Here is a 16,217-nt window from a genome sequence, read left to right on the forward strand (position 1 = left end):
CGACTGAATACCCGCAAAGCTAATGGCATTCCCATCAGCCTCAGCTGTACTTTGCATTCAGTCCTAGTTAGCAAATGCTAACTTAAGGTTGTGAACGTAGCAAGCATTATACCTGTCAAATATCTGCATGTAAGCATTGCCAATATGGGCGAGTGTGTGATCACACTGCAGATTAGCAGTTTGCTTATAAAGTATTTAGCATCCAGCGATGATATCGAGCAGTTCTGAGCGTGGCTGGTTGGATAAAAATGTTGTCAGTGGACATAAACTGGATTGTTATCTTGACCTTTACAGTATACTGTCATTCCCTCTCCGCCTCATGGAAATGTTACACTCCTTTTTTACTTGCACTTTTGTATTAGGACATCCATTTTCGCCAGTAAAAGGTAAAAAAAAGAAAAGTAAGTTATGACTTATTAAACAAATGCTCATAGTTAGTCAAAATATTCCAATTAACTACTTTTTTCTTCATGCTATACTTTTTACTATATCATACAGTCTTTCAACAGAGCCATTTTCTTTCTATACAGACAGGATAAATCATGAGCTCATGGTGGCTCTGCTGTTATATCTGTCCGTGCTGGTTTTAGGGATTGGAGAGGCCCCCCCCTTTTTTTCTTCAAATATACACACTCATATTTCCTGTCACGGGGCTCATGCTCTGATTCACACCACTGAGTGACTTTAGTGGGTCGCACTCACCTTTTAAAGGAGGAACAGGACTTTGAGCGTGCGTGAGCTGTAATTGAATAAAACTCAAATAGAGAGTGCAAGGAAAGGCAAAATGCTCCCAGGGGGGTTATTTCGGCAGCAGATGTTTACAGATGAGCCACATCACACTCACACCAGCAGCTCCAGAGAGAGATGTCCTCCATACATTTACTCAGTCCTCTATGGAGTGGATTAAAGGAATAATGAAAACAACGTTACGTTCTTATTATGAAATAACTGAAATGACTGAAATAAATGCACATGCACATGTTTCAGAAATTCTAGATGTTTTGAAAAAATGTAAAGTTTAAAACCAAAACAAAAATAGAATAAATGGTTAATACATGATGTGACATTTGGTATATTGTGAGGAATGCTATTTTGGATTAATGGGGCTTGGACACTCAAACAGATTAACAATCATCACACTGCAGATTTGTTCTAATCTCGCATTTGCCGGTGATAGCGCTTTTTCTTACCAGTGTCAATATGTTTCCACTGTTTTGATTAGTGTTGCAACTAGGCCTATATTTCCTATAATCTCTGACAAACACAGAGATCAAATCGTTTAATAAACATAAATATACATGTTGTAACTTTTTACTCAAGCCATCAGATGGACCCCCTCATTCACAAATAAATAATAACATGCAAAATCATGAAGATATTTATGCATTAAATGCGTCTTTTAAACAAGGTCCATAATAATGTTTACGTTTTACAGTTCATATTCACAGTATATATTAAGTAATGATTGTATATTTTTCAGTTGTGGTGTTTTTGCTTAACGACCTGAATCCTCCCTAAAAGCAGGCGCACTTCTCCCGCTGGTATTTCCACATAAAACAAAACAACAGCAGTTTGAATGTGTAATAATACCCGACGACCAGTTGACCAGATGAACAGGTGCGTGATATTCATGCGAACTCTGCTACGCTCTTGTACTTATCCGGCTGCAGAGGCTAAGAACATCTTTTTTTATATGAAGGACTGTCTTTTTGTAAAGCAGAACTTGTTTAAAGTGATGTGGAGGAAATCAGTAATCCAGGGAGGGAGAGATCAAATGTGCACACGCTCAGATCTGTTGTGATTTATTGTGTTTACATTTGATAAACCAGTAAAATAAACACAATTTATTTTTCAGTGTGCAAATCCGTAAAGGCCTTTGGATGAGATGAACACTTTGGATGAGATGCTACTATTATTTATTATGATAGGCCTATTATTTTATTCATAAAACGGCATCCATTGCCCCAAAATGATCTAATATTTTTATCGTTGTTTTATATAATTAAATGTGCGCAATCATTTAAAACATATTAAATAATTATATTTATTTTTGTGATTTGTTAGTGTTCTTCATTTCGCGCACATATTTTAGCTAAGACAAGTCTTATGTTAAAAAAAGAAAAGAAAAAGAGAAGTCAAATAGTCAATCAAAATGTAAAAAACGTATAGGAAGCTATGTTTTGCTTTTTGATATACATTGCACAAACTCTGTAAATTCAATCACGTTTTATTCCAAACATATTTAAAAACTGTACAGTCGTTCAGAAACCGATACCTAACTACGGAGGCCTGTCACATCATGAAAACACTGTATTTCTACATAATGCGGGTTTAGATTCATCAAGACAGTCGGGCATTATTAGCCTACATTACATAAATAAATTAGAGGAAACTTTTCGGAGTCCAGTGGGGGAACTGCACAGCTGAGAAACAGGGTAGTTGGGAACCATTCCGTGCAGCGAGACGGGAGACACGAGCGAGAAGCCCGGAGACAGAGACGGGACAGCGGCGCAGCGTCCCGGGCCGCAGTGTTCAAAGGTTACACACGAGGGGAAATTCTTGGAGAGGAGCGAGGTGAGTGCAGGTATGATGCTGCGTACAGGTGCGATGCTGGGACTAGTCTGTGAGCTTAATCGACTCCTTAATTCCAGGTCGTGGTAAAAACCGGGACCCTGGGGAGGAAAACAGCTCATCCTGTGCGCTCCGAGGAGAGGAAACACGGGCGTCGGGCCGCGCTCCTTCGCCCTGAAGTCCCTCAAAAAGAAATGTTGCCTCTTGAAGCGTTTCCGCCGCCGAAGAAAACTCCCGTTTTCAAACATGCCGGCTGACATGGGATCCAGGGTCCAATAATTGCCCTTGCCGGGATTCCCGGGCTCCCGCGGCATTTTGACAAAGCAGTCGTTCAGAGACAAGTTGTGACGGATCGAGTTTTGCCACGCGGGGTACTTCTCCCGGTAATACGCAAAGCGCTGGCTGATGAAGTCGCAAATCTCGCTGAGGGTGAGTCTCTTCCTCGGGCTCTGGAGGATTGCCATGGTGATAAGAGCGATGTAAGAGTACGGGGGCTTCACCGAGAAGGTCCCCCTGTCTGGACCCGCCTGTAGTCGGACCGCAAAGTCTCCCTCCTCCCGCACGTCGGGGAAGGATGAAGCGCTTTGCTCCAAATCGGGATTGCTTGTGTTTATCAGTGAAGAAGCTGCGTTGTTGACGTCTTCACCTGCGCCCGTCTCCCTCATGACTTTGCTGTCCAAGGTCATGGTCCGAAATGTGTCCGGCGGCACGGCGGCCCCAAACATGCGCTGATCTAGCCAGAACCGGCGCAGATCCACTTCTCCCCTTTCATTCACATCTGACTACATCTTAAGACTCTTCCAGCCTCCCACTCTAAAACTTTCTCCTCCTCCTCTTGCAAGCATTCATCAAAACAACAGCAGATGCAAATCTGACACACGAGCTTTGAAGCCTAAATGTTTAGAATAGATCTTCTACTGAGAAGACATAATCACAACGATTATCCACTGGTCTCAAACATCACAAAGTCGTTTGTTTTTTTTAAACCAATGATCACTTGATTTATCCTCTATAATAGCCTAAACATTATTTGCTCTGATTGTCTTCTTGTTTTATTGTGGTTCAGTTTAAATCCCGACTCCCAGCAGGGGGAAACTGGTCTTGCCAAACATAGAACACACACAGACTTCAACATAAGACGCGTAAACATAATAAAATAGATTTAGAAAATTTGAGAAACACATGCAACGGTGACAGGTGAAAGCTTTAAAACAAGTACTTCAATCATGGTTAAAATCAGTCATCTATATGTAAGAGGAAGACTGATTATCATCTGACTCCTCCTGGACATTTAACAGTATGCCAGAGAGATCAAATCCTGTTTCACTCCTTTATTATTCTTAATGTCTGGAGGACTGAAAACAGACCCGCTGCATAGATGCCTCACTTTACTACACTAGATTCTTTTCAAATGTGCAGGTCTATATCGTTTTTTTAAATACCTATGTTTTATTGTATTGCGCTTTACTGGCTCAATCATTCATCAAGGTTTAGTGTGATATTAAGGTGGCCCCAGCAGGTTTTTTTTGGATTGAAATATGTTTAATGTACACGTTCATTTTACTGAGCTTGTTTCTAACTTTTATGCTCTTGGCTTACACAGCACTCATTTCCTCCGGTTTCGCTCGTTGCAGGATGGTCTGGCACACGGTGACAGAGGCAACGTAAGAGGAAGACGTAATCTGTTTTGAAATAATAGCTGCTCTGTATCAATTCATGTGCGGCCACCCACTTGGCAAATGGGCCTGTACTGCAGGGAGGGCTGAGGAAACTGTGGGAAGTCTCACTAATGAACAATTCTTCCCTGTGCCTCTCGCTTAACGTGATGTGTGTGTGTGTGTGTGTACCCCTCTGAAACATATCCTATTTTATAATCATTGCCCTTTTCACAGGGGATTTATATCAGGAGCGGGTCTTACCTATATCCCTACAAATAACAGGAAACAAATCAAATGTTTCATACAGAATTTAATACAGACCAAAACCCATGCAACACACACAAATCGATGTATATTAATCTCACAGAAAAACAGCAATGCTGAGGAAATCCGTGCACCAATTAAACCGGCATGCAACCCAAATGAACGACAACAAAACAAAAACGAACCACAGTTAGAATCGATGACAAAGACGATAAATAACTTCATTTAACATGTGCAGCTAAATGTGTATCCACTGAGCTTTGCAGACAGTCTTGCTGTGGAAAAAGGTCCCGAGAAGTAAATAGTTTTGCAGTTAATGACAGTGAACGCAGCACTGAGCTCAGGTTGCAGTTTGTGGTCCTGTGCAAAAATAACTTTCGGCTGCAGCCATCTGGCGCAGCTGACCATCATACACAAGCAACGCTGGAGCTATTTAGATGAACAAACGCCAACACTTTCCACTGAATGTGTCCACTTCTTAGCCCTTCGGGATCCCATTAATGCTACAAATCAGTGCAAAACAAACCCGTCAACTGCATAAGTCCTGTCACACATGCTACAAACAGGTTAAAGCGCAAATAGGATCAGTGCAGTAAACATTGAAGTACAGGTCATTTTTCAGAGTTTTATGTTGTTCCCTGGTCTGTACGGCACCTTGAGAGCGCCCATAGAGCCAAAGGGAACTAGTGCCATTTCCTGAGGTGCAACACTGTAGCAGTGACACTCATTTAAATACTGAGTCATATAAGAAGCTGGTGCTGCTCCTCTACGTTGGCCTTCCCACCTGCAGTGAACCGTAGAGGACAAAGAGCAGCGGAGCCAGAGAGAGTAGTCTTGGATAGTTGTGCGCAAACGTGTGTAGAGCTTCGTCACATGTGGACGTAGAAAAAAAACCTTCACTCCGAGTGTGTTTCTCTAGGCGGTGGGTTTCCGCTGAGCTGAGGTCGGCCTCACAAAGTTTCCACACTTGAGGCAGCGTGAGTTGGAGTTGCCCTCTTTCCTGGGGATGTGCCAGCATTTGACACAGCGCACTCTGTACTTCTTATACCTTCCAAAGTCAAGACAGAAAAAACACAGTAGCGATTAAACCTTCTTTTGCTCGTTCGGATTTATCTATGAAATGTATGTCTGACGGACCACATTTAAGATTGTCCATCTGGGATCAGTGTAACAGATTCAGCAGAGCATCAATTAGTGTTTATTTCTGCAGGCTAAGACTATGAACATACTAATACAAATAGTTTCATTTAGTCATCCTGGGATTAATTGTTGCAAAAGATGCTGCATGTATCTCATGTAAGCAGTACAGTTTGTTTGACATGTATTCAGACTTTTACCTTTACTTTAGAAAACGTCCAACACTAAAATACTAAATACAAACTGTGTGAAAGTAAAAGTATTTGATTTCACCTTTACGCTTATGAAACCCAGTGGTGACAATGAGCCAATATCAGCTGTTTAAGTGTTATGCTTGAAAACAAGTCCATGTCTCCTTGGTTACTAACTTTATTGAGTTATTGTTTCTAATCCTAAGAATTATTGTTACGGATAATTTGTTGATAGGCAGAATTAACTGAAAAATATGACAATATTTGAATACAATTACTCAAAGTCAAACGCAGTCTAATTCTTTATATGTTCTAGGTTAATACATGTTAGATGATATCATTTCTTCATAATAATTAACTTGGATAATCAATCTTCATGGACTAATCATCAGGGAGCTCAATGTTACAGCCAATATAGAAAATCAAACTCTGTGGAAAAAAGTACATTTTATGAATGTCTGCTTAAAAGTCAAGACTAAATAGCATTAAATGGAAATGTGGCTTCGGGCTCCCACAGTGATCTCACAGATGCGCTCTCGTACTTCATGTCTGTTTTTAAAGCATCAACAGCCTTCAGTGTTAAAATGAGCTACCTTATTCCACAGGCATTACAGAGTGGGGTCCCGTCCTCTGCATCCCTCCACATGGGGGTCTTCCTGGTGCAGCATGATGCACACACTTTATTCTCTAATGAAACCAAAAGGAAACATGTCTTTAGTTAGTGTTAAAGTCAGTTTGAGCTGGGTGTACTTAAAAAAAGCAACTTGCTGTTAATGGCGAACATAAACGAACAAGGCTGTGTATCTGGGTGGAGTCAGAGCACACTGGTCTGCTGGAGATACAAACTTGTTCAAAGCATACGTACATTTCCAATAGTCAGGGTTTGTTATTTCAAATGTGCGAGTGAGGAGAGATGCTAAGTCACTGCAATGGCTTGAAACTCAAAGTATTGGCTGCACAGCTGGAAGTTCAAATGTATATTCTGTTACTTGTTTTGAAGGGAAGTTGATACCCATTATGGTCATAGGATGTTTACACAATAGCTTCCCCAAATAAATGTGCACCACCTGTCCTCAATGAGGCCGTCAAGTCACATGGTTTGATGTGGTGGCGCCCTCTAGTGGAGAAAAGCGGCATGTCATGCAAAAACACGCTACCTGCTATATTTCAACTGTAGAGTAATGTTATTGATGCATTCATTTTGAACACACAGCATGGCAGCATTCTATTAGAACATATGTCTGAAAGCATGACCATTATGTATTGATTTAGTTAATATATTATGTTTAGTCGCTTTATGTGGTTTTCTGTGATTCTCCTCATTAACGTTGTTTTTTGAGTAAATGGTTTCTTATCTGAATCGAGGGGCTGAGAATGGACAGTGTTGTATGTTCTACTGATAAAACCTTCTGAGACAACATTTTTGACTCTATACTGTGAATGAAATTGATTCATCGATATTTTATCAATGAGATTATCAGTTTAAGTTGCAGGGGGGCTCCACATTGCTGTCTAGGGAGCCTGTAAACATATGAACTGACATCAGCTCCACAGACCAGCGCAGGCACTCAAGTGTCACTCACTGGAGACGCCGGCCGTCAGGTAACTCTCCTCATCCGAGCTGCTAGTTTTAATGGATTTCTGGGACGTCCGCGTCCTCAGCCTCGGCTTCCTCACACTCTTGTGGAGCTCCTTGCTGCAGCAGACACCAATGATAACGCGTGTTTAGTACTGTCAGCTGTTACTCAAGTATTCGTCAACATTTGTATGGAATGAATCTGTCACTACCTGTATTTGGAAGTTATGAGGAGCCGACACTGTTCCCTGTTGTTGTCCAGCTCCGTGTCCATCCTGAACGTCACTCCCTGGAAGTCTGGGTCCTGGATATCGGCACTCCGCCTGGGATGAGGTTGTTTTCTGGGAGTCTTGGTTCTCCACCTTTGGGTAGATGGAGACGCAATTCCCTCCTTTTGCTGTGGCCCCTGTTCTGTTTTTGATGTCGCAGCAGGGGAAGGGTTTGTTTCTCCATTATAGCGTGAGGATTTCAGTTGTGCAACTGGAGGCCATTTTTCCTCTATTGGAGCGTGTGTACATTCTGGTTTAGATGATGGGATTCTGTCCTCTCTTTTTGCGAGCGACTGACACTTCTCTGTAGTGCCAAATAACCGCGACGCTGATCGCGGAGGAGGCAGGACGGGGCACGGAGGGGGCAGCTGGGAGTCACATGGGGGCTCTGCAGTCAAAGCATGGTTTGCATTGAGGTCCAGTGTTGGGTTCGACAGAGCTACATTTGCATCTTCAGTTGAATTAAAAGTCAGCTGGGCATTAAGGAATGCATAGGGGATGTGCCTTTGCGACAAAAGCTTTTCAGAGAAGGGTGCATGCAAAATATCTGGTTCAGAAGAGACACAACTTCTCTTGCACTCGTTGTTCCACTCAAGTTGTCTGTCAACACTGAGCACTGAGACCCTTTCAGCCGTCTGTGACCGAACACAGCAGCCCACCTTGGAGTCTTTCACACGGCACTGTGGTTTATAACTTCTGGCTCTGCTGGAGTGCCCTCTCACATCTTCCACAAGACTGACACAGGCTGGGATTTCTTGCCTCTCGCAGATAAGAAGGGAAGGTCTCAGAGTGCATTCAACACCTACACAGTCGCCGCCGACTCCCTGATCCGTTACATCTGCTTTGGCAGTCGTTGATTTGTCTATCGAATGGCCTAGTTTTGCGGTAGATGATACTAAGCGTGTTTCTGACTCCACATCTTGATGGAGCAGCCTCTCACACTGCAGATTGATCAGACTCAGTACTTTCCAGGGGCTGTTGCATTTCGGATGTGGCTCAATCAAAGGGGTGACCTTGCTGCCGTGACTCTCCTCCTTCACTTTTTTCATCGGTTTATAAGGCGACAAACTACAGTGGCAGGAACTATTAGAGATGTTAAACAGATGTGCATCCTCTTCTTCTTTTTTGACTACAAGAGGACATTGTCTAGACGTCTCATGCAGCCATGTGGAGGGTGGATTTGTGTCCAGGAAACTGTTGTGGATGGGGGATGCTAGCTTGGAAACTTCTTGGAAAAGGTAGAAGAGTGCTGAGTGGGAAGCGTCGTGTTCAACTGTGCTCTGGTTTCCCTGGATGAAGGCAGCTTGTTTCCTTGGTCCTGTGCTCATGTTGAGGAAGTGTCTGTAGCATAAAAACAAACAACTTTTAAGAACAGTAGTTCCCGACCTGGGGGTGAGGGGTTGTTTAGCAAGGTGGAAAATAATAAATAAACATATTTCTAAAATGTAAAAATCTTGCTACACAAAATTGCTTATTTTCAGACATTTTTCGATATATTTGTTTTTTTTGTATAGTTCCACTTCTTCCGGTTACTAAATGTCTTTAAAAAAAAAAACAGTCTGATGGAAAATCTATTTTTTATTAAACTGCTCACAGCTCATAGACATGCATGCAGCCTGTGAGGAGAATTGGACAGTAAATATTGCTTAATATTAAGACGTCACAAGTTTAAAAAGTTGGGACTATTACAACAATTGTACCATATGAATAGCCATATGTCGTAGAACTGAGCTACATACGCTACTGGTGTTCGCATTCACCACAGTAAAGGAAGAGAAGCTAGGCCTACTGCAGTGTTTAACAAGTTTGTTTCCAAACTGTGTCCAACTGTCAAAGTGATATTGAAAACATGAACTGAAGAAATGTTTAACTCGGCCCACATTATTAGCGTTAGACCAGACATGGGCTAACGGGAATCAGCTAACGTTAGTGTCATATTGTTGTTATTTAAAAGCCTAACAAGGCCGAGCTGTCATTTCCCTTGATAATATGACATGAAGCCGCCTGAATCAAGAAAGAGACGTCTTTTAACACATTGTAACTCAATTAACTCACCGGAAAAACTGTAACAAAACGGGGGGCTTTCAGTGCAGTTTAAATGTGTTCTAGAACACAGATGTAGCACTTTCGTTCTATGATGCCGAAGATTTTCGCGGTTTTCGCGGAGTTTGACTGTCGCGAGCGCAGAAGCAGGTCGGATGGATATTGACACAATATCAATACCGAGAATCCCTAAAAGTATGACAGTAAATTAATATTGTTCCACCTTTATTCTCTCATATCTGCATCAGGTATATATTAGTTCACTGAAGCCTGAATACTTTGGACTACAATGGTCAGTGTGGACTACATTTTTAGCAAATGATCTGATTCAATGTATTAACTCTACAGGCATTCTGAAGCATAGTCTGCTGGCTCACTACAGGCGCCTGTAAGAAAAATGGCTGCATGCTCTGATCCATTAACTCTGATCTTAAAATTGGCAATATCCACACTCTAGCGTTAAGATCACCGATCCTCATCTTTATCTATTTTTTACCTGTCATGGCCTCTACGGCTAACCACGTCTGTCACAGTTGGGCCTAAAGACAACAGTACACAATATGGTCAAAGTCACACAGTCCAGTCCACCCAGATCGCTGTGCACAACTGTTGATGCTCACCTTAGATCTCCAAAATCGATCATCAACCTGTTGGTGAAGTAAGCCGACTTACTGGGAACTCGCCCCGCTGGAGCTGGTTGCTATGACCGGGGTCGTGTTTTGGACCAGGAGGAGTTACGCGGGTGTTTTTGGTTTACTAGATTACACCTGCTGGGGAATAAAAGCGTTGCCCACGCTTCACTCCAGTTTCACTTGGTAGCTGCTGCAAAGCACTTTTTGCGACAACACAAATGTTTGTTAAGATACTTGCTGGGTAAAGGTGGACATTTTTACAAACAATAGCCGCCTGCTAATTACGCAATTAACTAGCTTCGATCATTTAAGTTCAATGGAAAGATCACTTTTGTCCCCTTTGAGTCCTTGTAGTGTTTGAGGTTGCTGGGTAATGAGGGCAGTGTTAAAAAATTACGTTTAAAAACATTTTATTGCACAACTTTAAATATGAGTCATTTCGAACACATGATATACACAGTTGACTTACATTTGTGCGTAAGGACAAGTACAGTAGACTTCAACAAGTAAAGGGTAGATGTGGTAAACTCGTTCCATGGTAACATGAAGCTCACGCACGTCTCAACCTCCATTCTGCTCACGATCAAAGCACACCTGAAGCTGAAAGGAAGTGCTTTAAAATGCATTTTCCATCTGCCACCTGAAACACAATTTGCCTAAATATGTTTTGTCGTGTTCATAGTGAATGAAATGTAAGTTTAACAGTCTAAATTATGATTGCCTTTGTTGTGAGCCCACCCACATCTTCAAGCAACGTTTGTCTTTGAAATGCACTTCATTAATGATAAATGGCTTCTGCTTCTTCTTCAGCTGTGTCTGGTTTCCGTACCATGCAGAATCATTTTTTTTTAGGTCTATGACTTGGGGCTAACTTTAGTCAGTGGGTACATGTTGATAAACCAGCGAAACACACACAAATGAATCTGGTACATAAAAATATGGAAGTAAATGAATATAATATCTAAGAAGGGACTCCAGAGTGGCAGAAATGACTAAGAACATCTTGTAATACTTGTGCGTATACGAGCTGTAACGAGGAATGTTCAATTGAACAGCACAAAGAGTAACTTTCTTGAAACTTTCTCTGCAATGTAATAAAAAAAAAAAAAAGTGAAAATGTTTCTTATATTGTCTGGTGTTGGTGGGGTTGTATGGCGTCTTGATGCTGGCCTGAGAACAATCCACATAAATAAATACATCAGTTAAACCAGCACAGCTTTTATGCTTTTTTTGGAAGTAACCATTAATTTCACCTTCAGTGAGACTCGAGTAGTGTCTGACTCTGCCTGATGTCATCTGCAGGCCTGTCCTGTCATTGGTTAACTGTGGAGATCGTCAGTCGGGAAGAAGTCTTTGGAGTTGCAATGGACTTTACTATCCTAGCCGAGCATTTCTCCGCGGTCGCCACCCTCCCCCTTCGCCCCCTCAATCAACCAGCACACACGGCGTCAAGTTTGCGTCCCCCCCCCCCCCGTTTTTTTTTCTCCAACTCTCAGCACCCTTCTCCTCTTCTCAGTGAGGTTTGGGCACATGGCCGTCCACGTAGAAGTTCCTGGTGACTTTGGGCAAGGTGAGCTCTATGCCGTCGAGCTCTGGATTGAGAATGATCTGGCATCCCAGCCGGGAGTTCTCCTGAAGCATGGGCGCCATGTCCAGCATGTCATCCTCCCTAGAACGCCAAGATATCAGTCAACATTTACAGCGATCTCCCTCTCACCACATCGCACACATTCGTCTCTGGCTACGGAAGATGTCATTTGTAAGCGGGCCTACCTCTCATCAGGCTCTGCCAGTTTGTCAAAATGGGAAGAAGTCACATAGACGTGACATGTTGAGCAGGCCAGTGATGCCTCACAGGCTCCTAAATGAAAGAGACACACATTTAATGAGCAATAAACATCTTGACAGCAATGCTTCAAAGACATATTTAAGATGAAGATATTTAGCTGTGCGAGCGCTCACCTTCCAGTTCAATTCCATGCCTCTGAGCCAGATACATGACATTGTCTCCCACTTTGGCCTTAACCGGGATCTTCTGGCCTGACCGATCTATATACACCACGTTCACCCTAAAACAGCAGCGGGTTAAAAACTATTAATTATTAATAAACTTATTAACAATCATACATTTGAGCTTATCTTGTGAAAAGTTTATTTTACTGCTTACAAAATAAAGACAGTAGAGGAACGACGTGTACGGAAAAGTGCTTGAATTAGGCCAGTACTCACCAGTGTCAGTGACAAAGAGATTTATAGTCACACAAGAAAAAATAAATCCCATAAAAAAACTCTTTTTGAGAAGCCTAAATTCAAGAGCACAAACCTTTTCCCAATATATATTCAATTTCTATCCAACCGAGCACCTGCTACTCATCAGTGCTGCCATTTTCTCACTAATGTAGATGAACATGGTGTGGATTTCTGCTGGAGCCGCCAAAATCCTCTCGTCAATAAAACTGTGCAGAGCCCGACAGGTTTCAGAGGGCAAGTCTTTTGCTATTAAGCGCACATAAATTACCATTAGTATTTACCAAATACTGAATGCACTGCACTTGCAGAGCTCTTTTCATCCATAGCAGGACATGGTCCCACTGTATCAGGAGCATTCAAGAGCTCAGGGTCACCGCAGAAGGACACGTTGACAGGTGGAGAGCAGGAGCCGGGGATAAAAACACCAGCTCTGCACTTTTACCCACTAAATTTGTACTACAAACTGTATTAATTTGTACCCTCAAAATATTAACTTCTGGGCGAAATGTGTTTCTCAAATGCAGCATTATGCATTCTATGTAGGCTGCTGGTTTAGAGTACTACTGGTTAAAAAAAAATTGCAAGTTCAGAATGACTCAGCAACTATTTAAGCTCTCTTTCACTGCAGATTAACAGCAGCCTCCACTGACTTGAACTTCGCAGTTTCAATGTTTATAAGTATGACGTGTGCATTGATTAACACCAGGTGAGAACACCGTATCAATTCACAATAAATAAAAAAACGTCCCTAGTAAACTTACACATCGTCGGGGTCCTCTGCATTGGAGCTGCCCTCCTCACTGTGGTAAAGACCTTCAAACAAACAAACAACAGGACTGTGAGTGTTTCTGCTGGCAGTGGTGTTATCAGCTCCTCCTGACGTCACCGGATGTGGAGAATGTTTCACTTGTTGCATTGCGGTTCCCAACCCCATGTGGGAATGTTGATGTCAAGTTACACAAGTGTTGTTGAGCAGACTTTCGACCCCGGCTGCTGATATCCTACGACCACCTGCGAGCCAAACTCCACTGGCATCAACAAAAGCTTTAATAAACTTGAATGAAAATAAGTAACTTTTTCCAGACATATTGTAAACAAATAGTCCTGGGGGGAAGAACCAGCCCTCTCTGAATGAGGCTAAAAGTGTTAGCAAACTGCACCACTCACCTTTACTCGTCTGCAAGTGTCGATTTATGGTTCGAAAGCTATCAAAGGAGCCCCTCCTTTGTAAACTGCCCACGCCGCTCGCACAGCCGGTTAACCTGTAGAAGGGACATGTGCTGCAGTCCGGTAAAGCTCGAGAAAGCCTCAAAGTCAGACCCATGCTCGACCGGACAGCCACGGCGGCCGCCATATTTCTGTTTTGGTCACTTGACGTACAGCGGCCAATGAGAAAAGAGCGCTGGCGGGGCGACAACTCTGCTGTGATGTACTGCTCCGACAGCAGAGGGCGCTGCTGCTTCACATACAGGTAACAAAAGACACAACACTCATGATATGTGATGGACTCATAGTGGCAGAAGAAGTCAGACCATTAACGCATACACAGTAGGCTACTTTAACGTTGTAGCTGCTCGTTATGGGGCTCATTTTAACTGCTTTGTACACTGTTGGGCATTTTAATTTCTTGCAATGGATCATATTTTACATGATGATCATTTATTTTGTGTGCAGCATCAGGGTGGAGACTTTAGTAGCACTAGCACAAGTTACAGGTTGGATGTCTTTTATTTCAGAGCTGGACAGTACTGTGCTTAAGCGTTTCCATTTTCTATTTTTTCCTGATTCTAGTCCACTACATTGCAGAGGTTCATGTTGTACTTTTTACTCCACTACATTTAGTTATATGATGCGTTGTTATAGATTATTAGACCCAAAACCTACAATACTTGAAATTGGCTCCATATGACCAACTAGTCTAAAATGCTGCTGTTATGTTAATGCATCACTAGTAATAATAATCCAGTAATGCAACATATATATAACATTTTGAAAGGTGCCGTACTGCATAATGAGCTCCTTTTCTCACCTCATTTTGCAGATAATACTTTTACAATAATGCTTCCACACTTTTAATTTTGTTTGTGTTAAGTGATGATGACGTTGCATATTTGTTCATATAACTTGGACTACTTCAATTTGATCAAATTTGAGTGCTCTTCTTTTACTTGTAGTGGTGTGTTTTCACATTGTGGTATTGTTGATAATGTTTTTGTACTTTAAATTAGCATACTACATTTGCTGCTACTGTATTGTATTCCCCTTGCAGCTCAGACCAGGCTGTTAAGGTTAAGGAAGCAGTTCAAAAGAATCAAAATACAATATTCAATATTTCCAAAAAGTCCCATTCAATGTTAAGCTCACTCGTCGATATCACACAGCAGTAAAGACGTGTTCTGCCATGTGGATGTGTGCAGTAGAGGAAGACAAAGTTAGATAAGAAATCGAATGCAGGCTGGCAGCGGAAAACTGTTTTGTATGTCTGAGACCACTGGTGTGTGAAGACAGAGAAGTGATGTTATGACTAGAGGCAGGTGAAGCGGTCACACACTCTGTTTTCTCTCTCTTTCTGTACCTCCCTGTCCTTGACTTCCACTTGGAGAGAAGTTATCCTAAAACAAAACTAATCTGAACTATTAAACATGTAATCCCTCGACAGAGTAGTAAAACTCCCACTGAGGACCACTGTGTTGATATCTGAGCTGTGATTTATAAGCTCCGGGGCACTATAATATAATAGCACTATATTTTTTGTTTCTTTTCTTATTTTTCCTTCAGTGTCTCATAATGATCTGTGCTTTGGGGGAAAGCCACTCTTAAAGTGGGTTTTAAGATGCACACTAACCCCCCATCTGGATCTGGCTGCCGAGGTTCTTTCCATGGCCATAAAACGTAAATGGCGCACTCTCATGTCTAGTTTTATATTTTATAGGGAGTGCTGGGAGTCAACTCACTGGCATATAGATTATTACACTTTATATACTCCAAATCCACATAATGAAACACTTTTACACATTCATATATGTACTCTCTCTCTCTCTCACACACACACACACACACACACACCTGCGCAGGATTAGTGTCCAGGGAGTTTACCTGTGTGTCTGCGAAGTCTGTGAAAGTTAGAGCACTTAGTATATCATCGGGCCCTCTAGTCCTGGGATCATGCAGGTGTGTGTCTGTGCGTGTGTGTACAGGGGTGTGGTGGGTGGAGGTTGTTTAACGCTTGACTTGGATATGAAGTGGCCCCTAGCTGTTCCTTCAGATTGCACTCCCCTCACTCCCTATAGACTATAGGCAGTACAATAACTCACACACTCCCGCATACACACTCATACTTCCTTCAAGCCACTCACACTTTAGTTCTTAAGAAAGACATACAAATGTAACACACACACACACACACACACAGTCAAATTAATGTCGCTCACCCAGAGGCCAGCAGCAACAGCATGTGTGGACATTTCTGCAGTGATATAGCGATGTATGTGAATCTCCCCAGAGTATGCCATGTGTACTGTATACTATGTATACAATTTATGTATCCAAGGACAGATACAACATGGAAAAACGCAACATTTCCCAGCAGTCCTCTGGGTGCCATACAATCCCATTGTTGTTTTTAG

At 42.2% G+C, this 16,217-nt stretch overlaps 2 protein-coding genes across 2 annotated transcripts; both read right to left on the reverse strand.

Annotated features, from left to right (window-relative positions):
- Positions 1-2,369: 2,369 nt before the first annotated feature.
- Positions 2,370-3,257, reverse strand: LOC306696600 (forkhead box protein D4-like 3; the record flags this gene model as incomplete). Its single annotated transcript, XM_079160255.1, has 1 exon — positions 2,370-3,257. One exon carries the CDS (start codon positions 3,255-3,257, stop codon positions 2,370-2,372), a length of 888 nt encoding a protein of 295 aa, XP_079016381.1.
- Positions 3,258-11,832: 8,575 nt separating this feature from the next.
- Positions 11,833-13,945, reverse strand: fdx2 (ferredoxin 2; the record flags this gene model as incomplete). The annotated part of the gene is made up of 5 exons (XM_079159579.1): positions 11,833-12,010; positions 12,115-12,202; positions 12,304-12,410; positions 13,353-13,404; positions 13,759-13,945. The coding sequence occupies 5 exons, from the start codon at positions 13,943-13,945 to the stop codon at positions 11,854-11,856; spliced, it is 591 nt and encodes a 196-aa protein (XP_079015705.1). The 3' UTR covers positions 11,833-11,853.
- Positions 13,946-16,217: the final 2,272 nt, after the last annotated feature.

Source organism: Pholis gunnellus, assembly GCF_910591455.1.
Source record: "Pholis gunnellus genome assembly, chromosome: 5".
Taxonomy (NCBI): Eukaryota; Metazoa; Chordata; class Actinopteri; order Perciformes; family Pholidae; genus Pholis; species Pholis gunnellus.